The sequence below is a fragment of the Anarhichas minor genome, unplaced genomic scaffold, assembly GCF_050575085.1.
Source record: "Anarhichas minor isolate MPS153535 unplaced genomic scaffold, ASM5057508v1 ptg000074l, whole genome shotgun sequence".
NCBI classification, from domain to species: domain Eukaryota; kingdom Metazoa; phylum Chordata; class Actinopteri; order Perciformes; family Anarhichadidae; genus Anarhichas; species Anarhichas minor.
Genome location: NW_027466520.1, coordinates 6,831,744 through 6,859,524, shown reverse-complemented (window position 1 = coordinate 6,859,524; position 27,781 = coordinate 6,831,744). Strand labels below are relative to the sequence as shown.

The following is a 27,781-nucleotide window of genomic DNA, read 5'->3' as shown; positions in this document are numbered from 1 at the left end:
GAGGTTTGTTTGGTATTGCTGCTGGTCGAGGTGCCGGGGGGGGGGATATATATTTACAGCCCTGTGCAATGGCGGAGTGAGCTGTGATTACTTGGATGCGGGAGAGTTGGGCAATGCATGCCCACACATTGTCAGAGGTTTCCAGTCAATAGATGGCACCCACTGCAGCTGTAACTGTAGGCTTTCACACACAGTATATTCATGGGGCTTTTAAGTGACCGTCCGTTAAGTACAGGAAATTACCAGGAAATTGCAATTTTATTGGTTATTTTAGAGGACAAGACTTTGTGGTTAATCTCAGTCTCTGCTATATTAAATAAGTGTATGCTGTTTTGTTCTCCGTGTCTCTAATATAGCCTGAAGTTATAATTATCTTAAATAAAAAGCTGACATGTCTTCAGGGACAGCTTTTCTTTTTAATTAAAATCAGAGAACTGTTTTTTTTTTTTCTGTTATATAGCTCCTTTTTTAAAACCTCCATACACAACTGGCTCGCTGAAATCTCCAAACAATGAGCACTTTGTTAATATTTGGGCATAGCGATGAAGAAGAGGGCACAGGAGGTTAGGAAAAGCTTACTGGAAGGCGGACAGACTCACCACTCACTCTTTCACTCACCGGAGCCTGTTGCCAGAGGACAATGTGCTCTCATTGTCACGTGTACTCCAGAGATCTTGTGGAAACAGCCGTGTGTGTGTGTGTGTGTGTGTGACGTTTAATAAGAGCACTGAGGGGGCAGTGAAGTCACCTCACACAGAGCAGAAACAACAGGCGCACCTCTCCTGGGAGGATATTACAAGCTTCTACTCACATTATTCAAAATAGAGATTAGCCCACTGTTGTAGGATTTAGGATTTAATCAGATTATAATCTATGTGTTGTTTGCTTAGTACATTAGAATAGAAGTTGTGATGTAACCTAGCATAAACCTCCCACTGATGCTGTGAGCGAACGTTTAGACAAGGTGGTAAGGAAAACTTTTTCAACAGTATATCAAAGTTTATTTGAGGGTTTATTTGAGGGTTTATATAAGGTTTGCGCTTTGGTCCTCTCTGGCGTAAACCTCCTACCGGAGCCCGCTGGGGAGTCACCGGCCCCAATCAGACCCGCTTCATCAGGCAGGATTTGGGAAATCTGATTCATAATTGATGAACAGACGTTCAAAGCTGTGCCACGGAGAAAATCGGATGAACTGTCAAAGCAGAACTCTGCTTAACCTCCTTGAACTCGGGAAGATTTTAAAGTAATGCTAAAAGTTAGGTTTGTTATCCTACAGTAGCCATTATTTTTGGATGTAGACAGAGGTTAAAGAAGGGCCAAACAATTAAAAGAAGCGCGGGCAGCCTAAGGATGTGAATATGACCTGAAATGAATGTGCTGCATGTTGCCAAAGTTGGGTTCCACAACCGCACTAACAGTCTTTTATTGCCCGAGATGACGATGAATCATAGTCAACCTGATAATGTGTTGTTTTCCTGTCTGTTTTAGGGAGCGGGGCCACCGCAGTGGTTCAAGCTGCCTACTGTGTACCACGCAAGGAGAAGGTGGCCATCAAACGAATCAACCTCGAGAAGTGCCAGACGAGTATGGACGAACTCCTGGTAAGAGAGTTTATTTACTTTGTCTCTCGTTCCCTGTGGTGTAACACCGGCTGTCAATCAGACCCCGACACGCCTCTCCAGCCGGCTTCAATGTAAATGACATTCCTGATTTTTCCCCCAAAGACCCTTTTTTCTTTCCTTTTTAATAATAAAAAGTGATGAAATACACATTTAAAAAACATGTTGACATTATTTTTGATCAGGGGTGACTAAATGAGATTTCAGTTGGCCGTGGGACATTTTTGTGACCTTCTACTCTACTTCTTCCTCACAGCACCAGATTTCATTGGGGGCTTTGTCTCTGCGGTCTCTGCGTGTGGATGGAGTTACTTCCACCTCTGCTTTTCATTACTCGTTTTCTCCGAGCCCTCCTCCGATCATCCCCATCCCCTCAAACGCTACTCTGGTTGCTCTCTGAAAAAAAAAAAAAAAAAAAAAAAAAAAGGAGTCCACTTATTGCCAGGAAACTATTAGACCACCGTGGGACATCTTCCTGAAGGCCGTACGGGGTCTTTATAGCCTCAATGCAATCTCGTACCGCAGCTCGGCACATCATTTACTGTACGACATGTGCTTTTACGACGTGGCTGCAAGAGGTAGAAGGATTATATCGGGCTCCCCCTGCACATAGAGATGATCAGGTGCTCAAGCTTTGGAGATGGCAGGGAGTTTCTTGGGCACAATATAGAAAATTGCGTGTTAGCTGTCCATTACCTTTTTGCTCCAGAGCTCCACATGCACCAGGTGTCAGGTTGTGGTCTGACACTGAGGAAAGATGAGCTGCTGTTAGATTGGACCAGAAGTGTGATTGGTGGATTCTTTTTTCTCTCCCCAGTCCGCGCTCCTATAGCTCTCATCCAAAAGTCTGTGAATGTAACTTGTAAGCTTGTACGTGTGCATGGAAGATCAGTGCTCGAGATTTCTCACTACTCGCTGGCAAAAACCGAGGACGAACCCCCCCACCCCCCCCCCCAAGATTTCTGGAGGATGAATCAGGGGAATGCTGCTCCTGATTCTCGGAGCAGGCGGTCACATGGAATACAGCGAGGTCGGATTTCTTGCCTGTGGTCCCCCCCCCCCCCCCCCCCCCCCCCCCCAACCCAATTCCACAGCCTAATGGGTCCCTAGTTAAACGGCGCGGAAGCATCAAGTTGAACCCAGATCGCTTTAAAAGAGGATGCCGTCAGTTTTAAAAGAAGCAGGTCTTTAATCTTGCCTGTGAAATACTTTAACGTCAGAAGAGCAATGATCTGTCATGTCTCCTGCGTCTCCATATGCAGTGGCTTGGTTGTGGTTATTCCTGGCGTAGCAGTTTGATGGATAGGCTCCTTGGAGTGACTCGAGTTAGACGAGATGAGGAGGAGGTTTGTTTACAATTTGAGTGCGTTCGCTTGAAGTATCCTCTTGCATATTTACACACTTGTTGCAATTATTTAGCTTTAATTATTTATTGAAACATCTTGAGTGATCCTATGTGGTAATAGCTGATTTACAACACAGTATAAACATGTTTTGCTTCTTTAAAACACCTTCTGTGGCCTGAGAAAGATATTGAGTCAGTGGTAAAAATGGTTGTTTACGGTAAAGGAACTCTGAATCACGCAGAAGGAAGTGATTCAGAGTCATGTTTGTGGTCTCAGCATTAAGATCACATTTTCCTAGCTTTCCCCATCAATTGCAGATTCCTCAGTAGTTTCTTGCGTGCGAGTGTGTGTTTGTGTGTGTGAGTGTGCTGCAATGTGATTGGGTCACACAGTGTGCGTGTGTGTGTTAGGCTCTGAGTAACTGATAGTGATGTAACATTGCTAATAGTGGCTTCTCTGTGTTTCTGCCATCAGTGTGATTCTGTGGCACCAGTTTGTGACCCAGCACAGCATTCAGCTTGTGACAATAGGTCATTTATTTATTTTTTTTGCTCCGTTTCAAAGCCCTCCGACACGCCGAATACTGCACAGAGTAGGCCTAAGACAGAAAAACAAATGGTTATGGCCTGGTCTATTTCCTGGAGAACCTGTATAGAATGTGTACGCTAAACCCACTGAAGGGGTTTAAGGTTTAGATCTTGGATTTCTGCCGGGTGTCGATGTTAATTTATAAACCCACATGCTGGAGAGATGTCAGTGAAAGGTGACTGACTCTATAAGACAGACAGTGACTGAAGACTTGACTGGAGTCTTGCCCTCAAAAGACTTGAAACATTCATTCATTCATCATTACATCATCCTCCAGTATCGTAACATACTGTCTGCCAATAGATAAAGGAGTGATGAAAGCTCTGCATGCTTTGCATGCTTTGAATTCCTTAGATGTAGTTATGAGGTGTTCTAAGCAGACCGGATGTGATGCCGAGGATGACTGAGCACTCATTACCACCACATTTGATTAAAACCTCTCTGAATGCCTTGTGTCTTAGGGTGAGGTCATTGCAACAACCCACAACCAGACACAACGTGTTTCCCTGTTTCTGTATAGTTATAATTGATGATGATTCCATATTTTATGGTTCAAAGGAATCACTTTTGGCTCTTGAATCCTGTAATTGGCCCTTGTTATTATATTTGGCAATAACAGACTTAAGGCTTTTTAACACATATTTCCTAGTACATCACTGGGATAACCTTTTTAAGGCGCCTCAAGCTATTCTCGCTATTCACACATGCACTGCATTCAGGAACGTTTCCGTCTGATTGGTTCGCTGGCTCCACGATAAGAGGGTCTTTCATCAGGCGGACGTAACCCTTTCGTTCACAACACGGGCGTACCGCGGCATTCTCCCTGAAATGTTATTGTGTCTTGAGGTAGGAAAGAGACTATAGCTAGATGTAGATGTCCTAGATTTCTGAGTTACCACTGCCGGTAAAGAGAAAGTCTTCACTAACGAGACAATAGGCTGTAAGAAATAAAGAGCGGTGGTGGAGCGTGTCCTTGTTGTAGCTGATGGTTTCCTTGACTGGTTGGATGAGCTTTATCTCAAGATAATGATCACCATACAACACAACTCACGTTCAGACTGAGAATTTTAGCCATGTGCTCCACTTGCCATGCAGTGGCCAATAGAAAATGAATGCTATTACTCATGCAGGGGAAGTTACAGTACATGTGCATGATGTACCTCTACATAGACGGTGACATCAAGATGTTGCAGATCATGCAGAGATCTAAAATATCTTTGTTTTTCAGTCCGCAATAAGATTTTCTGCAAACAAAATTCCCTCAAACTTAAAGCTCACAGTAATATGACTGGCTTTGAGCGGTCTTTGCCGCAGCATTGGTGTACAGTGATCTAAGACAAAGAGCCTCTCGCATTGTCTGCTGGGAAAAAGATGTGAAAACTTGCCAACTGCCAGAGCACGATATCCTCCCTGTTATCCCATTGTTTGTCTGTTCTGGGGTTACCCTGGCCCACAGAGCTGCGATGACCTGCCTATTCCACCGTGCTGTGAACAGAGGGGTGGGGGGCTCCACTGAAGCCAGTTAGCATCCAACAGGCTATGTCATTATTGTTCATCTCACAGCCTGTAGTCTCCAGAGAAAGAGCGATAAGGGAGACGACCCGCAGAGCTCGCTGTCTGGCCCGACAGACTGGAAGCTATTCGACTGCTTCATAATCAAAAAATGCTGAAGTTTGGGAGCAGAGTGGTGCGTTGGCTCACCTGTTGTTGCTGTTGTTGTTGTCGTCCACCTTTTCCCCTCCACTAGTGTGTGTGTGACTCCCCTGCAGAGGCGTTCTGCTGCTAATGCACACTGTCTAAGCTGAGCTTTAATGCTGATGATGACCCACAAGCATCTATTGATTGATGCCCTTTTTAACAAATGTTTTCAGCCGGAGCGTGAACGTTCCCCAGTGGACGCACTCGATAGCTATTTTTAAATGACGCTCTGAGATTTGGAGAAATATGGTCGTTTGCGGTGAAACCCGCAATTAGATGAGAAGGTCGATATTGATTTCACCTCAGTGCGTTCAATACAGAGATGCTGCAGACTTGGCATATGTTTAGCATAGCTGAACACCAAGACTGGGAAAAGGAGGCAAATGCAGAATAAGATGTATAAACACACCCCGGATATTTATAGTATTACATACACAGTATTATTCTTAGACATCCTTGCAAAGTTCACCACTGGTTGTACTATCTTAGTTTACCTCATTTCCGTTAGGTATTGAGCAATAATGATCACAACAAGTGCAGAGATGACGAGCATCGTGGAGCTCCAGTAACGGGTTTCAGTTATTTGTCAATAATGTGCAGAAACGGAAGCAAAACCTCTGAAACCAGAGGACCCAACGCTGAAGTCAGCTCGACTTTCTCTTTCTTAGGAAGCTCGTCTATTCCCAAATGACTCGAGGGCTGTTGCTGAAGTGACGGATTAGACTTCTGTGCCAGCATTACCTCAGCGCCCTTGCTCTCCAAACTCTCTCACACACACACACACAGAGAAAGAGAGCTTACAGCTGTATAAAGGGCTGGGTACCGGCTGTTTGCTCTCTTCTGCATAGATATGCGTTATATTGACCGAGCCTGTTTCTCTTCTGACTACTGACGTCATTAAGATCTTAAGTATCGCACTACATTTCTAGAACAGCGGCAGCATTAAAGGATGAGGCGTTTTATTGAGCCTGTGTTCAGTTTACTTCCTCCAGGTTTTTCTCAAAACTTGTTTTCTTGTGCGAGCTAAATGAGAATAGTTAGTTACTTGGCACTATCTGTCTTGGATGAAAACATAAGGGAAAGTAAACTTTGTTGTGTGTTTCATGCGTCATTTCGCTGTAAAAATGGTTGTTTGCTTGCTGCTTCAGGTTTAGAACTAATAATAAAGGACATTAATAAAAAGGCACCGGCTCTGATGTAAAACTTTAATCCATTTCCACCAAATGATGATGTGATAAAGTGCCAGATTACAGCACTTCCATTGGGTCATTAGATCATCTGAAGGGTTTGTAAGTGTCTGATATTATAATTTGTTTTCCTCTTACAGAAAGAGATTCAAGCCATGAGCCAGTGCCACCACCCCAACATCGTGTCTTACTACACCTCGTTCGTGGTGAAGGACGAGCTGTGGCTGGTCATGAAGCTGCTCAGTGGCGGTAAGTGCGTATGTCTTCCGAGGCTTTGTTCTGCTTTGATCATCTTGAGACAGGGTTCAGCAGGAAGAGCGGGGCTACTTACTGCCAGTGATGATAGCTGTGATTGTAGGGAATGTGACGGCGCTGATCTTCATTGTGTCCCGTGTGAGCTGCGGCTCTTTCCGGGCTTTAACTCAGTAACGGTGCAGGAGCTAATGACAGGGCAGAGCTAATAACAGCCCGCAGGCTGGCATCGTGGCACTCTTGTGGCAGCGCTGCAATTAACTAGTGAGAGGAGCGTGAAGAGGAGGCCGCCGTGTAGAAAAAGACCTCAAAATGCAACAATTGCGTCTGCTCCTGATTGTTTTGTTCTTTTTATTTTTACCATTTAAGTGGAGTACTTGTGGTTCTGGAGAAGAACTTTAACAGCAGACCTGTGAGGGCTCCTACACACAAACGGCATGTAGATTAATGCGTCCCGTACCCAGCATTTCACAAGCAACAAGGACCGTCTTCAGAGACGAAGACAGCCTGATAAGACTCGTGGTCCTCTGTTTGCAAAGAGTCCAAAAATCTGCACTCATTTCCCTCTTAATCCTGCTGTCAGTCTCGCACGAAAAACATCTGCACTCTGTTCCTACCCTCCCTTGTTCCTCTGTGTAAACAGCGTCCTACTGTAACGGATAGTGCCCAGGTGGCATGCCTGGCTCCCTCGGATACACTCGAGTCCTGATCCGCTTGGCAGCCGCCCTGCAGCTGGGCCTGGGGGGGGGGGGGGCATCGTGCCCGCCAAGCGACGCTTGAGCAGAAGGGCCAGCCTCACAGCAGGCGCTGACACCACTTAAGATGGCCTCTCTGGTTCTCCTTATCCTAGTTAAACAGAGGCCCTTGATGTTGAATTTTATTGTGCGGTGTAATTAAACGATGGCCTTGGCGATGTCTGCCATGGAGACAGACCTTAAATGAGGTCGGGCGGAGCATACCAGCCCAGAGGAAGGCCAACCGCTGTCTGCAAACTCCGGCTCTTGTGTCTTCTGCTGTTTAAAAGACAGTTAACAGATCGACTGTTGATCTGACGAAGCCCCGACATGTTTTTATACCAACAGCGTTTGTGTGTGAAGTGCTCGATGAAGAAGCAGAGTACACTCCCACAGTGCAGTACTCATTGCTGGGAGAATAGAGAGAATAATGTTGTTAGACCCTGCAGCTTAAACTTTTACAGAATAATCGCTAAACATTCTGCAGTTCTAACTCGGCCGCAACACAACATATCCTGATGGTATGCAACTCTTGCTGTACCGTCTCTCTGCGGTTGATCGGTATGCCACTGCTGCTTCTATTGGCTTATTAAGGCACTCATGCTGCACTGGCAGATACCAGCATGATACTTGTACCACAGGGCCTTTAGCAGTTGCCAGGTGGGGAAGGGTACGCTTGGAAAAGGTTGGTCTCGGTCCGCTTTTGTGGTTTGAATGCAAGCGAACCAACTCGATTTTATGATAGCAGATACGTGATTTTAGCATAATTCCAAGCTTAACTATACTAAGAGATCGATCTGCTGAGAAATCTATTCAGGAAGCAATCTCATAATTGATCAGTGTAAGGCCACGTTTATAACTTATTCATGCAAATCAACACGTGTGAACGTCAGCGTGGTATTTCCACTGATTACCAGGTCATTATTTAAACCGCTGTGCTTGTATCTGACTCTGTGTACTTTGTCGGTTCATTGAGATCATGTCCAAGTGTGTGACAGCGATCCCACAGTAACACGCCTCGAATCATTACTGCTCAATTAGGTTTTGTCATGTCTCTACTTGTCCGTCATTATTCATAACATACGGTTGATTTGCAGTCTAATACTACGATGACAAGTTATTTTCTTATGAGCTCTTCGTAGAGCATAAATATACACATGAAGAGCATTAAATTGCTGCATAAACCTCCTGTTATCACTGGATTTTGATTTCCCCACGTGGGTCCTGATGAACTGTCCAATCAACGAGTCTCCTCTCAGTCTGTATAACTACATTGCAATGCCTCTTAGGCATGTATATCCCGTGTACTATTTCAGACTTTATGTTGTAGCAGAGCTCTAAAAAGCCTAATCTTCAGTCAAGACTTCCCCCCCCCCCCCCCCCCTCTCCAACACGTTCGTTCAAGGCCGAACCTGTGGAGCTGACTTTAGTGGCGGTAGGCGCAGGGCTCTTCAGGATATTCCTGTTCTGGATGTGATGCAAGCAACCGTTTCTGTAGAGCCGTCACTGACGGCGAGACATCCACTGAAGCCCACCGGGACAGAATATGAGTCATGCCAAAGCAAGCGGTGGAATGTGTTCCCAAGAGATTAACGAGCAGCCGTCACCGACCGACTCCGCTGCTGCCGAGCGCAATCCAACGCCACTCAGACTGGAATCCAGCTGAAGGCAGATTGTTATTGACTCTTTTAATTTAGCATATTAAAAATACTTTGGAGGCCAGTCGATCATGATGTGGCCCTCAGCTTTTTCCCAGCATGCTGACAAAGAGCTGTACTGGTGACTCCAGGTTCGTAGAGTTAAGAGAATGAAATTCTAACATGCTAAATTACCTTCTTTTTTTTTTGAGGTTATTATCCCATAGGAACTTGTCTAACTTGTTCAATTTTATTTTATTTTATGGAGGAATCTTTCACTCAATCCTTTCTTCTACACCTTGCTCCACCATCCGTCTCCCCCTCCAACGTTGCTTGGCATTCCCCGTTTGCCTTTAGCACAGTTGGCACCGGCTCTCATCTCCTTCGTCCACTTCTCCCTCCCTCCTCCCCCCTGCCCCCTTTTACTCTCTCATCCTCAGTCTTGAACCCGCTGCTCTGACCAGGAGAACAAAAAGACTACAAAGGCAACGTTGCTGGACGAAGTAGAGTTAAATTCATGGTTTTTACACCTTTACCATTTTTGTTTTTAAAAATCCTGAGAAAGAGAGAGATTTGACTAATCTAGCATGTAAGCGAAATGCGGATTTGTTATTTCCCCCGAGTCTTTGCATGCGCTACAGTGCACTGCACTGTGAAGACTTGAGTTATCCCCTGTGATTTCTTTAAACTCTTCCTCCCGGGCCTTTCGACAGGCACCGTTTCAAACCAGGCCAACAGGTGTCATTTGTCTTGGAAGTCGAAGTCTTTCCCATGCAAAATGAACCTTTTTGGACCGTTAACCTGTCAGTCAGTGTCAGCATGTTGAAACCACCTAACGAGGCATGACGAGTTCAATCAAAAGGGATTTGAAAGAGGCTGACAAGGCTGGCATTTAGTGATTCCCCCAAAGCCTGCATCATGCTGTGTGTTTGCACTTAGAAATGTTCTCCCCACAGTGCCAACTCGGCTTCAAGGAGGAAAAGGAACTATTCACTATTTGTTTGGCTTTATCTTTGTCGACCTTTTCTTATTCTCTTACAGGAGAAGTTTGACATTTTGGGGAATATTTGCTTTCTTGCCCAGAGTTGGATGAGAAGATCGATACCACCCTCCGCACAGACATCGTTATCGATCTTCTCATCTAACTCTGTGCAAGAAAGCAAATAAATGTGTCTAACTATTCGTTTAAAGGAGTTTCGGAGCAAGGAGTTAACGTCTCATATCCGGATGAGTGAGCAAGGATGAGCTTCTTCGTTACTTGCCAATCGAACCAATAATAGGCTAATAGGACTACGTCTCCATCCCGTTTGGATGTGACTCTATTCACTTACCCAGCTTTCCTCAGGATCTTCTCCATTATCACCTGTCACTTCCTCTCCTCCCTCCCGCCATTTCAGACAAGGAGATGAACATCAGAAGCATTGGGAGAGGAGGGGAAGCGTGTGTGGAGAACAGAGGAGAAAAAAAACAAACAAAAAAAACGTCAAACAGGCTGCCTTTTGTCAATGAGCTGTCACATCAGAGCCGCGAGCCTGCACTCTCCTTGCACTCACTCATTTATACGCTATCGCACCCACATCAAGGCTGCTTTTCCCGCGCTGCCGAATCACATTTTGCTGCTGTGCACCGTCACTGCACGAAGAACCCGTTGAACCCACCGTCTCTCTCTCCCCTCCCTCCCTCCCTCTACTCTCTCTCTGCCAAGACGCTCTGCAGTATCGCTGTCTCGTCTCAGGTGGGCCGTCATCGCCGGCTCCTCTGGAGTAACGCAGAGCTCGCCTGAGCGCTGCAGGCGCGAACATCCTGAGGTGATCGAACAAATAGATATCTCCGCGCTCCTAGCACTGTTGCCAAAACACAATCAATGTAGACCTGGGACTGTACCGTGGACAGTCTTTCAGGAACCTTGAAAAGGCCGTGTCTATCATGTGGTTGTTTTGTGTTTTTTTTTGTATCACTGCAGCACAATACAGCTTGTCAGACAAGCGGCATTGTCTCTGCTTTTTCCCCATTCAATTTTCTGTCATACCGAATGCAAATGCACGCAACCTCTTTTCAAAGAGATGTTCTTTCTTCTGTGAAAAGAACTGACTGCAGTCTGACTTTTCATCCGGAGCGCTCTGAGGGCGACATGGTGACCTGCCAGGTCAGGGAGCAGAGCTACACTGGTCCTCCGTTCAGCCCGGGCAACCGAAAGACAAAGCAACAGTTGAACTTGCGACCTCGAGTGTTAACATGCAACACTTTGTTTTTTCTTACATGCAGAGATCTGGGCTCCAACTCCGAAAGGCATTAAAGGCGCATGCGCCCTGAGAGAGAATTCAATTACAGTCGGACTGTAGCGACGTTGTAACCGAGAGTAAAATCCTAGAGCCGCTCTAAAGGCAGAGTAACGCCATGACTGTGACGGCAGCCGTGCTTATTTTAACTGGGCGCGTTTGTTTTCATTACCAGCCGTGCGCTCAACATCCAAATTAAACTCATTTGGATGGAAAACCTCAAACTAAATTCCCGTCAGCCGACATGGACAATTTAATTTAATAAAAGTCAATGGACCAAGTCCAAAAAAGTCCAATAAATTCAAGTTGCTGTTTAGTCACTGAGACAGTTATTCATGTATTGTGTATTTGTAGATTCTGACTTGTACTTTTTAACTGTGGAGTTACCCTTTAAAGAATGCACGGTGACGATTGTTCTGATTTCTCTCTCTCTCCACCATTGGTTTGCCATGACCACATTAAAAGTTCATGGTTGTGTTTATGCTTAAAGGACTTTGTCTGAGCGCAGCTAATCTTTTGTTTTTTCCTTCAATAAAATCCATCTTACTGGAACTTTGTGTAAAGGTCTTTGTGTATCCGCAATCTAATTTATCCAAACAGTATAATATTATACACAAATCATCTCAACTGATTGTCTGCCAATCCATCAGGAAGTATGTGTTAAGTCAGGCTTAACAAATGCTAGAGGCTAACCCGAGGTGACTTTCTCATTGATCATCAGTTAGGACCACGAACATTTCTGAAGACGTTGCTGCTGGATCGTTCTCTCTGACATTGATGTTGACAAAATGAAGCGTGCCTTTTTGTAATTCTTGTTATCAACCGCTGTGCTGCGTTTTTTTTTTTATATCCAGGCTCTGTGCTGGACGTGATCAAGCATATCATCTCACGAGGGGAACACAAGACCGGCGTCCTGGATGAGCCCAGCATAGCCACGGTGTTGAAAGATGTGCTGGAAGGCCTCGAGTATCTCCACAAGAACGGACAGATCCACAGGTAACTGGACTCATGGCCCGGCACGCTGGTACTGTAATAAAACTGACCCGGGACTTTCTATTACCACTAAGCTCCAAAGGCTTTATCAGACCTCACCTTGAGGGTTTATGAAGCTGAAACTTTCTCTTCTCTGTTGCTCCCCTAAAAGGTGTCGTACTAATATTATGTCCTCCACCTTGACTACATAGGACATTATGTTATTATAGTAGAGTCTGTGTCCATTTGTGTTTGTGTGAAAGCAATGTTTTAATTGGGCCTTAATGATGCCGTACACATAAAAAAATGATCCCAGTCACTTAATGCTAATTAATGCTTTATATGTTGAGCACAGAGGCTCCCACTAAGAACAGATTGCTGTTCATGAGATGCATTTAGTAGCAGCGTTTTAATGTGGAACTACCATAATTAAATGTTTTTCAGATTCAGGATTTTATAGTAATATTTCATCTTAATTACAACATGTGGAGACATCGTTACGTTTACACTCTCCTAATGCCGACTCTCATTGGGTTCATTAATGCTCTTCTTGACATAACTGTCTGTTTTTATATATTACGGTGACTAATTGTATCATTTTCTGCCCTTTATCATCATGTGGTATCTATTGCTTTCATACTCTTTCCATTTGTCTGTGATCTTGTCACATATTCCCTCTGTCTTAGTCGAAAAAAAGTAAGTGAAATATCTGGCAATGTATGCAAATAAATTCATGGCTTTTAGAGCGTGGTTTATTGCAAAGGTAGGTTCATGGAAGTGATTGGTATTCTGATGACTGTACCATGGAAGTGGTATTTAAAGACAGCCACTCTTGCTCCTAAAGGTCAGGGTTGTTACTGGGCTCTGTACTGACATGAGGCAGTGCACTTCCCCAACGGGACTGCGACAAGTGTTCCAGAAGAAGAAGAAGAAGAAGAAGCGGTATTGATGCGTGTATGGCTTTCCACTAACGTACGGTTATGAATGAAAAAAAATCCAACTCGCTTTCTATCTTTACTTTTCATATTAAAGCTGTAATAATGCAACAAAACCTTCAGTGTTTTTAATGAAACAACAACTTTAAGTTGCGGCAAGAGATCTGTAAGTAGAGCATGACATCCATGCTGATATAATCTTTAAGAGGTACAGTATGAATATGGAATGTGTGACTGGCAGATTTGCGTGCCACAGGAAATTAAATCTCTCTTCTAAGCCAGTTCAAGACCTGGCTAAGTCCCCCGCACTCAAGCTGTTACAATGAACCCAGTCGACACACTGGCTGTATTTAATATTCATTACTCACTTTTTCACGGTCTCTTTTTCCTCTCCCCGCTGGCACACATATAGCCGGGACAGACTACACGTGTAAATAATGCATTGCTTTTTCGGCTTGGTTAAGTGCTCGGCAGCTTTCAGACGAGCGTACCGACAGAGAGGCGTGATTGAGGACTTTGAACATGAGGGATGTGTAGATGAGGAGGCAGCTCATTAACATCTTAATGAGAAAACGGCTGCATCCTTTACAATCGATGGGTTGAGATGTGTGGAATTACTCTGTTTAAATTACTCTGTTGATTAAAAGGAAAATCCAGCACGGTAGGCCTCTGCTGCAGCATTTAAGTATCTACTTCCAGCATAATGTGACGGGGTTATCGGTCATTGCCAGAGAGGTGGAAATGTTTTTCCCGGGTAAAAACCTTCCTTCAACTCGGTAGCGTCGTAGGAGACATAAGAGGATCATTAATAGATTATTCATTTATCACTTCTGTCCCCTGAGGTACGCCCCAGCACTGAAAATCAGTGAGGTGCTGAGAGTGGAGAAGCTGTGGTCAGTTGATCGGCGTCTGCTGGTGTAAACGCGCGCACACGCGGCCGTGCATGTTCCTCCTGTGTAAGCCGGATCATATGAGTCAGAGCCCCAGGGGTGATGGAGAGAGTCGAGGGGGGGGGTGAGGCTTGACGGGGGAGGGAGAAAGAGAGAGACATAGTGTCACGTGATATGTTCCATCCAGTCCAAGGCAGCAGAAAAAGCAATTAGAGTCTCGCGGGCCGGGCTGTAGCCTCGACCAGACATTTACCACAAGACGGCGAACTGCTCCACCTCCACATTCACAGCAGCTCGGAGAGTCGGTGATTCAAAGGTGACACTGTTCCTCTAACTTGAGCAGCAGGTAGACACCATAACAGAGGAATCTTAGAAAATCCGCCTGCTTTGTGGGGAGCGCTTCGCCTCACTCCTCTCTGAAACCTCACAAGTCTTCTGACGGTACATGGGGGAGGGCTCTGGCCGGCAAATTACTCGGCGTGTAGTTTAGTAATGATCCGGTAATGGCTGCGGTTATGCCGCCTCCGGGAGCGTCTGGCATCGTCTCTTGCTGTGGATTCAAACGGAAAATTGACGAAATAAAAAAACTGATTTGGAAAAATAGATGACAATGAAATTCAGCAGTTTTGGAAAAAAAAGCAATTAAAATAACAGGAGCAAAGGCAACATGATTTTTGTGGTCAAAGGGGGCACGGTTAAAAGAGGGGGAGGTATTTCGTCTCACGGGGACAGAGCGTCTCGTAAACCCTCTTTTTTACGGCCCTGTTAGGGGCACTGGGAGCCCGGCACCAGGATGTGATGTCGCAGGAGGTGACCTGCCGGAGCTGCAAGGTGCTGGAGCTGCCAGATGAGAAAGATCAATCTTCTTGACAGTTTCATGCCGTAGCTGTTCCCACCTGGCTACTGCCCGGCTGTCATAAATATGAAGAGACCACACGTTCATTTTTCAATATTCTTCGATGCCATAATACCTTTTTTAGTGTCTGGATTCATTTTTGATGAGCTTTAATGTCATTTAACGAGCAGAAATAAGCTATTGTAAGATATGGCTGGCTCCCTAGTAGGAGTTGGGACTTGGCTTTTTTCCTCTCCGCGACAGTATTTCTTTGAACTTGCATGGTGCATTGTGTCACCACCTCCTCCCGCCTCCTCCTCTTCCTCTCCTGTGAATGTTAATGACTGTCTGCACTCTGCAGCCTTTTTTCTCAGAGCGTTACAGTCTGCTGCAGAGAGCCAAAGCCTTCATGGGTTCTTTAAAGACGCAATCAGATCGCCTTGATCACTCCTTTCCTGAGAGACGACGCACAAAGCTGCATCATTCACAGAGTGACTTATTGTTTCTTAGAGGTTAGTTTTTAACTTGTGAATTTCAACAAGCTGATTATGTCATAGAGAGACATACAGGAAATAACTCTTGACGACGCAATGGCGGTAAAATAGTTCTGTTTAATGGCTTGAAGCTCTTGATTCACATAAAACTCTTTGAGCTCAAAAAGTCACTCACTAATTCATTAATTTAACAACTTCAACATATGTCTTCTGATGACTTTCATCTGGTTCTTCCAGGAGGTCCCCGTTTGTGGTTTTGTGTGAAATATCTTAACAGCTGTTGGATTTATTGCCACGACCTTACATAACATAACCCTTAATCTTGGTAGGTATTTGACTTTCACTGTCAAAAAAATCAACTTTCTGACATGTATCCTACAGCTAGTCTTTGGACAAATGCAGAAAGTGAGATGATGAGTTGGCAGATCTTGTGACGTGGCCCCGAGTGGTCAATTGGCTTGGACTGAATCCAGAATAGCTCATTAAAATACAGCACATTATTAGCTCAGGCTAAATCACAAGACATGAAGACATGACTGGACCCACTGAGAGAGGGGACGGAGGGTTGTGTAAACCAGGAAAAAGTATTTTGGGATACTCCCAAATTTGTCTTCCAACCTCAGGTGGTCAACTCTGCACCTCTAAATCCTTAAAAAGCAACTTCTGAAATTACCCGACGTAAATCACCCTCGTAAGAACCAACACCCAAGGTGGAGCGTGAGCTTGTTAATTTAAGCAGAAGTGGGGAGAGCAAGAAACTGGAAGATACTGTGACCTGATATGACCTCGCTGTTATGTCGGGGCAGCAGAGGGACAAAGACGGAGAGCCGCGGAGCACAGACGTCTGTACCCCGAGTAGACATTTTACTACTTTCAAAGGCCGCTAGCAAAGGCTGTCATGTCCATTTCTTTCGTCTACTCCGGTGTGACAGTTACATAATACAACTTGTTCAGACAGAAAGGCGCATTAGAGCCCAGAACCCAGACAGCTCTTTCTGCCTCAGCCGATTACTAAAACATTTCTCAAGGCATTGATACAGTCAACTAAAACCCTGTCCTGTGTAGTATCCCAATCTGCTTCTGGATACTTTCATCATCCCCGCAGTGGGAATATCAGTGTTTTCGTTTCAGCCAATGGTCCTAATATGTCACATATGCTGCATTCCTGCCTCCGTGGCTCACTGTTTGCCGCTCCCTGCCCCTGTCGCTACAAGAGCTGTTGTATTTCACTGGAGCAAAAGAGGCCTCTAGTCTACTCTCAAGTATTCAGCAACAAAGATCTGAACTACGACCCGCAAACTCTTGAGCACATTGTGTGTCTTGAGTGGGTTGCTTGTAAAGATTGTACTTCTTGTAACTACCTAGAAGGAGTGCTTTAAACCAAACTGCGTCCTCGACGTCCTCCACATTTTTGCTGCAAAACCTCAGAAAAAAAAAAAAGTTCAGGAGTAGTACAGGTAATATATTTCATAGGGATCCAGGGGAAGTTCCACCATGCGTTTAAAACACAAAAACAGCTTGCTTCAGCAGTATTCTTGTCTTAGTGGCACAATAATCTTTCCAACCCCCACCCCGTGTTTCTGGTATTTGGCTTGTGTTTAAGGTCTGTGTGGATTGACTTATACGCCCAAAGAAAGTGGTAAAGTGAGCCTTTGTTTTTTGGAAGCTGAGTCATGTCTCATCTCTAAACCAGTACTCCAAAGACTCGTCTTATTTTTTACGTTCATTGAGACCAATTTGTTGCACTTACGGTTCAGCTCAAGCTGAACGTTTTGTACACCAGCGCCCCCGTCTGGTAGCAATGTAGACTCTTTTTGAATAATTTGTCTGTCTGTCAGTACAGATGTAACATCTGTCTCGAGGTGATTTATACACATCTGTTAGAAGTTGTTGAAGGTGGTGTGATGGCGATGACGGTGTTCTGGGGTTGTACCACTCTGGCTGTTCTCTTTTTAATATGTACGTTCACTCCGCGTGGACAGCAGAAGGAGCCGGCTGTGACACTGTTGCCATCCTTACTTTTTTTAATTTCCTTGCCTTTCACTTGACCCTTCGACTTTATCTCTGAAAGTCTGTTGCTATGACAACTGTCTGGCTGGTGAGGTGCAGACTGACAGACGGACTGACGGACGGACAGACGTCCCTGCTGAATCCTCTAATCACCACCAGGGGAGGCTGAACAGGGATGAACAAATTAATGTGTGTGTGTGTGTGTGTGTGTGTGTGTGTGTGTGTGTGTGTGTGTGTGTGTGTGTGTGTGTGTGTGTGTGTGTGTGTGTGTGTGTGTGTGTGTGTGTGTGTGTGTGTGTGTGTGTGTGTGTGTGTGTGTGTGTGTGTGTGTGTGTGTGTAAGTAATAAGAAATAGAAATCCTGATTGGCGGAGTGCAAGTTTTAAAGCCTATTCGTTAGATCTAGATGTTTATAATTCTGCTTTTTTTTTTATTGTAAAAGTTCTTGTCTTGTCTTTCAGAGATCTTAAGGCTGGAAACATTCTCCTCGGGGACGACGGTTCAGTGCAAATTGCAGGTATTTAACCACGAGGCAACTCTGCACCTGTCTAGTGGCCCAGAGGTGTGAAGAAACCTCATTCACCCCCATTAGATCCAGTGTATTAAAGCACAGGAGGCTTACTCTGTGGAGGGCAATTAACCCCTTGACAATACCTCACTGCTTTGGGTCCTTTGTGTGCGTGTTCGTCTAATTTTATTTCCTCTCTCTCTCTCTCTCCCCTCCCTTCAGACTTTGGCGTCAGTGCCTTTCTAGCCACAGGAGGTGACATGACTCGAAATAAAGTGCGCAAGACGTTTGTGGGAACGCCGTGCTGGATGGCCCCGGAGGTCATGGAGCAGGTTCGTCATCTTTAGACCAGAGCAACAGAAAACTCACAATCGGATCCAATTTTGTCTTAGCAGGCGAGAAACAGACATTTCATTATTAATTGGTGACAATGAAGTTTTTGACACTTTTGTAGAAATCCGAGGCCTGTAGCCATATATTAGCATCTCTCCTATAATTAAGCACTCAGCGACAATACAATAAGACACCTGCGCCCGATTACTTGTGACTTTAAATTCTGAAAATTAGCACATTTCCATCCTAAGAACAGTCTGGCCTCCGAGAGTGAATAAAAGTCTTCCATGAACACAGTGAATGTTTTTGATATTTGAAATACAAAGATGATATCTGACTCTGCGTCCACAGGTGAGGGGTTACGATTTCAAAGCAGATATTTGGAGTTTTGGGATCACAGCCATCGAGCTCGCCACGGGGGCCGCACCGTATCACAAATACCCGCCAATGAAGGTGAGAGCGCTGTGGAGAAATCTAGCTTACCTTCAAATGTGGAGTTAATGACACGGAACAAATGCAAAGTCAGTTCCTCTTGACTCTCTGATGAGACACTAACGTTTTGTGACTTTTTGACCAAAGAGTGTCTCTGGTGTCTTCAGGTCTTGATGCTGACGCTGCAGAATGACCCCCCAGGCCTGGACACGGGCATCACGGACAAGGAGATCGTAAAGAAATACGGCAAATCCTTCAGGAAGATGGTCTCCCTGTGTCTACAGAAGGACCCAGAGAAAAGGTGTGGATTGTGTTAGTTTCATTTAACACGTAACGCTTTACATTGGCTTCCAGTAGATGGGTTTAATCAATGTTTTTTTTTCCTCATATATGCAGTATGGTAAATATGTGCTAATTGCAAAAATAAGAACATTTGACATGTGCAATCGTAATTTACGGTTCGTGGAACTGATTTAGACAACTCGGCACATGTTAAGCACAGCAGCATATGATTGCTTTCATTGTTCGGACCACAGGTCCCTTTGTTTCACTGAGCTTCCCTGGTTCTGGTTAACATGTATTGCACATTTCCTTTCTATTCTTGGGAGTATAAAAGCTCAAATGAACAGAAATTCATTGTCATTCTGCTGCTTTTCAGGCCGACATCCTCAGAGTTGTTGAAGCATAAATTCTTTCAGAAAGCAAAGGTAGGTGCTTGAGCTCCCTCTGGGCCCGACACTCGATGAGTTACACAGTGAGGCAGCATCATCCCTGTTTCAGGCACCAGTTGAGCTGGTTGATGAGTGAAGAAGTGGACTGAATGGCCTCTGTTTAATATTAAGCTGCTCTTAATGACTGCAGGTTGTTGTTTTTTTAGCTCCTGAAGTTTTGTAATGATTGTAGAAGGGTTCAGTGTAAGAGAAAAAAGAGTTAGTGATGCATCAAGAGATTCAAATAAAACATTAAAGAGATGTGTGAGTGAGTAAGGCTACGTCACACTCTCAACAGGTCCTTGTGTCTGAGGCCATTGCAGCGTTCCTCTCATTATTGACCACACAGAGCCGTTTCTAACAAAGCGGGGATAAGCAGTCTGTGTCCAGCCACTAGCAACCGGAGCAACTAGAGTGCTGGCTCAGCATGTCACACTGCCCAAATACGACCCGATACATGACTCAAGAACTGCAGTACTCTGTAATGTACAGCGGAGGGCAGATTCACCTCTTGTGTAAATCAGCAGGCCTGTGAGCCTGCAGAAGGGGATTTAAATGGCTATCAAGTAAGCATATGATTATTTATTCACTATTCTGTTGATGAAATCTGCTCATTTCTTATATATAAACTTATATTTGAAAATCCCACTGACTGTTCCAATGGGAATATAATGGTTTAAAGTAAGCGAACACTTTATTTATATACCACTTAATCAAACCAGGGCTCCAAACTAAAAAAAGACTGTAAGAAGTATTTGAATGAATAATCAAATCAAAGATAAGCAGCAACTGTTAAGAGGTAAGGCAGCATTAATTGAACGCCACTTAGCGTTAATAGGTCTTGAGATGAGATTTAAAACATGTACTGACATGAGCATCAGTGGGAGACTTTCATAACCTGGGAGCCAGGACAGCGAACGCTTGGTCACCACCGCACTTTGAGCACCGTGCAACCAGGGGCCCTTGTTGTGATGACCTGAGAGGCCTAGTTGACCTGTACGGAGCCGGCGCCTCACTGGTACAGCATATGATGGAGCCAAGTTGTGAAAGGCTTTAAAAGTAATTAGATGGATTTTGAATTACATCCTACGTTTGACAGAAAGCCAGTGTAGCGAAGCACATTATGGGTCGCAGTTCAATTTCTGAGTATTACAAGACAGGATACAGAATATACAGATAAAGAGGATTTTGGAGTGACAGCCATTTGTTTCTTTCCTCTTATGACAGACCCATGAGTATTTACACGAGCGGTTGCTCCAGAGGGCGCCCACAATAACAGAGAGGTCGAAAAGGGTAAGACGTCAAAGTGTTTTTGAATCTACACGTTGTGCTCTATTGCCAAGAAGACGAGCTCAGTTTTTGCGCGCATGTGTCGTCAGGTACGCCGAGTGCCGGGTTCCAGTGGTCGGCTGCACAAAACGGAGGATGGCGAATGGGAATGGAGTGATGATGAGCTGGATGAGGAAAGTGAAGAGGGCAAAGCAGCCGTTGCTGCCTTACGGGTGAGATGAACCTACAAGTTGTTTTGTTCCCTCACATGCTCTCATTAACACCTTTTGTCACACCATAAATGTCCTGTCTTTAAATCGCTGTACAATGTTTAAATTGTCATTCTCATGTCTGTGCAGTAGCATGTCTGTCCTTTTGTCTCTCCACTGAGTCTCCCGTGTGTGTGTGTGTGTGTGTGTGTGTGTTCTGTCTGATGGCCAAGGAGCAGCAGGTGAAGCCTGTTAATGCCAGCAGGCGACAAGTGCGCTTCGCCTACCCACTCGAGCTGCCTACGTCCAGGGTTGTTCACTTGCCACCACAATACAGATGGCATTCCCCTAACAAGGAAGGACTCTCACTGCACATGATAGCTAGGGAACACATGACCGCTAAACGCCTTGTTGTTAGACTGAGGGCTGTAGTTAGCTTTTCTCAGATACTATAGTTATACAGATACTCGGATACTTAAGTAAGTAAATCGGCACACAGCTAGGCTCTGATCCTCCGGATTGTAGTGTCTTTATGCAGCATTATGTAACTTTACACTAACCTTGTAATTACAAGACGACGTTATGCCACTGATTTGTAGAAAGGAAAGGTTGACAACATCATTTCGACAGTAAGCAGAGATCTGTGCATGCTGTAGATCACATGCGAGTCGAAGTTAACCTCATCAGGACCAATTAGTCAGTGCTGTAAGCTCCTCTTTAAACAGTGGGGTATGTTGTGTCTCATGTGATGTAAAGGAGTTTGTGCCCACATAACTAGATATGTATGACATGCAGAACCTTTTCCACAATGTATTTTCAAAAAAATTTGGAAAAAGGAAAATTGTCAGATACCACTTTTTGTTAGCTGTTTAAAGGTTTATAAGTTACTTTGAGGGAGCATTATTTAATCAAAGGAGTGAGAGTCACCTTTCCTGGAAGCCATCTGTATTTCTGTTTCTATTTCTAAATCACGTTTTATTTATACTGACCAAATCACATTTAATCAATACAAGGCAAATTACTGATCAACCCTGTAAATGATTTTCAATTGGAACACTAATGATCATCGAGGGATTCCAAATGTTCCCACGTCCCTTCTGCTTTGATTCTTCTTTACTGGCTACTTCTTACACCAGCTCTACTGGACGTTTTTATCTCAAAACAAACTAATGTTAATAATTCAAAGAATGCATGTTTTCCTTTTTTCTCCCAACATGAAACGATTACTCTTCTACCCAGAAAAAGATGCATGTTAATGAGAGACTGGAGCCTGTGTGTTTAAGTCCAGTACGGTCTCCTCAGTAACCGCTGAGTCAGACAGCAGTTTGCCTTCATTGTCCGACTCTTTGCTCCTTGGAGTTGGTTTAAACATTTTTTTTTAATTATTATTATTTTGCAGATAAACAGTTTGACCATATAACAGTGTGACTTTCTCCTGATTTTGTGTTCACTCATGCCGCTTCTCTGCTTTTCAAATCGAATACTTACCTATAGGCGGGCTATATGTAAAACATATTCCATCAATGATAGATACGATTGTGATAGATTATGTCACGATAGATAAGGAGACATCAAGTTTTCTGTAAATTAAACAGAAAACCTGATCATGTTTTCAGATAGGACCGGCTGTTTTTTTTGCTAATCCATGAAATTTAAATACACAACAAATCACAGTACTTCAGCAAAACCTACTGTTGACATATTTTTCTCATATCACCAAATACTGTCATATCGCCCAGCCATATCAGCACCAGATAGTGAAGTGTAGTTGAAGTATTATCAGCATTTGGTATCTCTGTTTTCACACTATAATGGCATCACCTTAAAGGATAATGTTAGTGGAGCAATAAATGAGGAAAGTAAAGGAGTGAGCCGTTTTAATCCGTTTACCCCTCCTGCTTCCTGTGTGTTCTTTGCATCAATGCGTTGCTGTTTTTGCTTTGCCTAAAGCCATCACAGTGAAATCCTTCTCTGAGTCTCATCTTCTCCATCTGTTTCTAACAGTCACCAAGAGTAAAGGAGGGATCACAGAATTCAGAGGTGAGTTTCTAAAGTTCTTTCTTTACTGTAACAGTGGTGTGATTCACACACTCTTCAGTGTGCTTTGTCAGACACGGGTAACTCCGGTATTTTTTCAACCTTGATGCAGATTTTCTCATGTCTTTGTGGGTAAGTGACTCCTAGGGACAAGAATTGAGGGGGAACGCTGCGGGCAGCAGCCGCGAAACGGGTTCAGTGTAATCGCTCTGCAAGTGCTCACCGTCAATTTACCAATTCACATTTTTGCTGAGCAATTACAATGCCGCCTGTTTAGCGTCTGTTAACCAGCCCCTCCTTTCAGCAGTAGGTGGGACTTCACTTCATACACAACAGGCCACCGTGGCGGAGACGGTAGAAATACATGCAGCCCATGTTTAGATGTAATGTGTGTTAATTGTTCATCTCTGTAGTGCAGCAGGTCAAATAAAGATCTAGTAGTCACCTTGATGTTAAATAAAGCCAATAACTCTTTGTATTTACTTGCATGTTAAGCCTGACATTCCTCCTCCAGGCGTTCCAGACTCCCGAGCCTTTAAGCAGTCAAGCCCAGCCGACGGCGGCAGGTCAGTCAGAACTACCTCCGACCGCAGGCCAGGTCCCACTGCAGCCCACGCCAGTCAACGCTCAGCCCACTGCCCAGGCTACACCAGGTCTACCTGCTGCTACTCTCACACAGGTCAGTCTAGTTCACCATACTCGCTTAAAACTTGTCAAACCACTGAGTTTTCTGATATTACTTCCTTCTGCTAATTGTTTGTTTCAAGCTTTCATTCTACTCAAATGTCTTGTATCTGTATTTTGGCAGGTGCAAGCTGCTTCGGGGGATGTCAAGGCTCCTATTAGTTTGGTATTAAGGTTAAGGTATGTTTCCCCATTACCACGTCAATATCAGTAAACCAGCAGTTGAATTGTCAGTCTCAGTTCCATCACTTCTATGTGCCTGGTATCTTTGTTTTTTACTGTATTATAAACTTAACTCCTCTTCTCCTCCATCTTCTCCTTCTTTCTTTCATCTCCTCAGAAATTCAAAGAAGGAGCTAAATGACATCCGCTTTGAATTCATGCTGGGGAGAGGTGAGTTAAGTTCCTGTATTAATCAAAACCCAACCTCTGTTTGCTGGCGTCACCACTTAGTTTAAAAAATGTCCTGAGGTTAAGACATTTTGGGTAATCAGTAGGGGAAATTGACAATTTATGCCTCGTGTTTTGTCAAACTTATTTTGCTGCTTCAGCTTTCCATCACAGCCGACAAACCAAAACCAGCTCATTTCAGTATCTATCAGCACTGAGAACAAGGTGCTGAAACACAGACACAAGATGAAAACCAGCTGTGTGTGGAAATGTTCAAGCCACAGTTATGCCCTGTTGATATATATATTTTATTTTAAATATGCCTTTTTGTCCGCCTGTCACAGTTTTCTTCTATTCTCTGTCTTTTCAGACACAGCAGATGGTGTGTCCCAGGAGCTGGTGTCAGCCGGCCTGGTGGACGGGAGGGACTTAGTAATAGGTCAGTGATTTAAAAAGAAATTATAATAAAATAAAATACACACAATATTATGTATTTTTCTTAGACTAGATAGTAATCTCACATTGTCTAACATGTTGCTCTCATTAACATACTCCGCACATAATGTTTTTGTGTTTTGTTTTCGTTGTCTTTCTTTCAGTTGCTGCAAATTTGCAGAAAATAGTTGAGCCTCAAGCCAATAAAAATGTCACTTTCAAACTGGTGAGTGCTGCACCTTCATCTGTGAGTGATGCAGGTTGTTTTTTGGGGGGTTGAAGTTTTGCTGAATCTAGATGAGTCGTACACCTTTTGTTTTTAACAGATGTGTTTGCTAGAGGAGCAATGATTACGCTGGAAAAGGCCACAAAGGCCCAGTTAAAGCTAAAGTGAAATACACAATATAATAATCATCTGTGTCATTATCTGTAAACACACCACATTGTAGTAGCTGAAACCTGCAAATCCAGCATCTGGAGTCTTCTTTCTTCTTCACTGCCTTTGTTGCTCACTCCTTCTTCCCTCCTTATTCCTCAGGCCTCTGGAACTGAGGGATCTGAATTACCAGATGACGTCAAATTGATGGGCTTTGCTCAGCTCAGCATTAGTTAAACTGTTGTACTACCTGGGACCGTGACTTGCCTAAAAAAAAATGTGAAAATACAAAAAAAATATATAGTTAATTAAATGCATTTTTCTCTCTATGGCTGTAAAGAAACCACTACTGCCAAAGAAAACAGTACCTTTGTGTCACCCATAGGATTATTAACGCCGCCTCGTTGAATTCAGCCGAAGTATCAGAGCGCACAGTATAAGAACCCCTCAAAAAAAGTTTACAGCTTATTATGTAGAAGGATGCAAGTATCTACAACAAACAGTTCTCACTTACCATTCTGGTCTCCTTCATCCGGTTATGTTTTTCTCTCTAATATGTGATGCATTTGCACAATCTCAGCTGACGCTCTTGAATCTTGATAAGTGTAACGATGCCTTATATTCATCAGAACTACTGAATGCACGTTTTTTTTGGGGGAAGTCCCCCAGTTACCACGTGGAGCATTGTGTTGTCTGACACGTTCAAATGTGGTTTCTGTTGCTCGCGCCAAACTTTTTACTTTGAGCAAAAAGGTATGCTGCAGCTCACTAAGAAAGTTTAAGTTTCAATTTTCGACACACTTCTGTGCTCAACAAATGTAATGTGAGTTTACTTTTTCAGAAGGATGTGAACACTCCCAACCGTAACAATCGTTAAAGGATAAGGCTAGCTTTATTCTGTATTTCTTGTAGTTCTAATTATTGTCTATTATCTGTATGAAAAGACCAAAACCAACAATGTGTTCACATAGGTCATATATTTGGCAAAATGATTTCCTGGGCGCTGTTACCAGCAGCAGGAGGGTGTATGTAGATTGACCCAAAATAAACTACAGTGCCCATGTTCATCATGTCACCCAGTAAAACCATTTGGCTCAATTAAGTATTTTTAATAGTTATTTTGGGCAACAAACAGACCATACAAAAATGCATGAATAATGCCAGTCTTATACTCATAAGTATTGATACAACCAGCATCATTAGAAAGTCTCCTGATAAAAGAAATAAGTGTGAGACAACTTGATGAAGCTGGTTTTAAATTATTACACGTATATATATATATATATTGTCCAGTACTTCAAATTTATATAAACTTCCAACAAATTACCTAATTATATAACGTTGGGAAAAGGAGTTCAAGATGACTTTGATTTTTGTCTTCATTTTTGCCATTGCCAAATTTGCCTCCTCTCATTTTCCTGGCCTGAGGTGTTTTTGCAAATTTAGATTCTATGTTGACATTGTAGTAAAGTAAAAAAAAAAAACGTTTAACGACAGCTGAAACCACAAGTGTTGTGTGAGCAGATGTGTCTGTCTGTTGCTATTTGTGTCCGTTTGGAATCAGTTTCTCAAAAATAAAAAGTGCATTTTTGTTCATGTGGATGAAACAAACTTTATTCAACCTCTAGTATGTAAATAATGATATTTTGCTTTGATTTGTTTTGATACTGGGTGTTTCACTCTCGGCCTTTTTTTCTGCCCTATGACACGGTTGTGGGTTGTAGCGCTGCGTGAAGGAAGACAACGACACATGCAAACATGGCTTTCAATTAATTTTGCCGGACATACCGTCACTTAACAGTATGACACTTATTAAAAAAAAGAAAAGTTTCAGCTTTTCACTTTTTGCCTTTTGAAAAGTGTGAATATATTTTACCATGATGCAATGCTCACCACCTTAAATTTCCCCAAGTTTTAAGACGAGAAACAGCTAATTTGTCTCCAGCTCTTAATAAAACCAAGTGGAGGCTGTTTACAGAACTTATTTAAAATCTGAAAGGGCAGCAAGGTTTTACTGTTTCATTTGGTGACGTGATGATGTCATAACCATCCAGAGTTTTGCTTTGCAGATAAAATGTTCCAAGGAAATCTTTGAATTGTGACTTTAAACGTGTTGAGTTTTACACCAGCCTTGAATTGACGACCAAGAGTTGTTGTTTTTGTCTCTGTTTTTTTTTTTTTGACATAACGTTAAGGTATTGATTCAAATTTTCAGTGTCTTTGAAATGTAGATCTTGTTAAGATACCTGAAATAAATACATCCAGGTGGGTCGGCTCTGTGTTCTCCTCAAAGGGGAGCAACCAAGTCAGAAACCAATGTTCTCTACATTTTAAAACAACAGTATTTGGTGCCATTCTCCTGGTTTAGTCCGCAGCTGAAGGCCGACAAGGACAGTATAAGTGTGTGTGAGTGTGTGTGAGTGTGTGTGTTGCGTAGATTGAGCCCCTCTTCCAACGGGGTTTATGGCTTTGTTCTCATCCTTTCTTCAGCAGTCTCTTCTCTCCGGCTGACATGTAGTCTAACAAAGCTGTAGCAACTTAACAGATGACCGGCAAGAACATTTTTGCCCAGGCAATAACTCATCAAGGCTGTAATATATTTGAATTTTCCAACTGTTTTTAGTTTTTTTTCATTCTTTCATTTGGTTGTTTTGGAGTTCAAAGCATGTTTCTCTTGATTATTTTTAATCAATAAAGAATGAGCATATCAGCCTCCTCTTGGCATTTTGTGTTTTTTATAAAGATGTGTCATGTTGAGTGAGTTGTTCCTCTAAATACATGTTTTTAAAATGAATAATACTTCAGGAACCTACACTGAACTGACTCCAGTGCAACTTCAGGTAAGTTGCCTGTTTGGCTTCATACGCTGTATGGTCTTCACTCTTGCTTTGTGCATTCCCTCTCTTTTTTGTAAAGTTATATT

The 27,781-nt window shown here is 43.4% G+C and overlaps 1 protein-coding gene across 2 annotated transcripts in view; it reads left to right on the top strand.

Moving 5' to 3' along the window:
• Positions 1-27,571, top strand: part of oxsr1b (oxidative stress responsive kinase 1b) — a 32,506-nt gene extending 4,935 nt beyond the window's left edge. Inside the window, exons 2-19 of one of the 2 annotated variants that reach the window (XM_076080584.1) lie at positions 1,489-1,601; positions 6,579-6,687; positions 12,195-12,336; positions 17,937-17,992; positions 18,206-18,315; positions 18,668-18,769; positions 18,916-19,049; positions 19,407-19,455; positions 20,686-20,751; positions 20,838-20,960; positions 21,170-21,247; positions 22,941-22,976; positions 23,488-23,652; positions 23,782-23,837; positions 23,998-24,050; positions 24,418-24,486; positions 24,647-24,708; positions 25,021-27,571. In XM_076080584.1, the coding sequence (XP_075936699.1) occupies positions 1,489-1,601; positions 6,579-6,687; positions 12,195-12,336; positions 17,937-17,992; positions 18,206-18,315; positions 18,668-18,769; positions 18,916-19,049; positions 19,407-19,455; positions 20,686-20,751; positions 20,838-20,960; positions 21,170-21,247; positions 22,941-22,976; positions 23,488-23,652; positions 23,782-23,837; positions 23,998-24,050; positions 24,418-24,486; positions 24,647-24,708; positions 25,021-25,095 (1,598 nt within the window). In that variant the 3' untranslated portion in view covers positions 25,096-27,571. The remainder of the gene's footprint in view (positions 1-1,488; positions 1,602-6,578; positions 6,688-12,194; positions 12,337-17,936; positions 17,993-18,205; positions 18,316-18,667; positions 18,770-18,915; positions 19,050-19,406; positions 19,456-20,685; positions 20,752-20,837; positions 20,961-21,169; positions 21,248-22,940; positions 22,977-23,487; positions 23,653-23,781; positions 23,838-23,997; positions 24,051-24,417; positions 24,487-24,646; positions 24,709-25,020) is intronic. The other variant, XM_076080583.1, reaches the window with a different exon arrangement.
• The last annotated feature ends 210 nt before the right edge of the window (positions 27,572-27,781 follow it).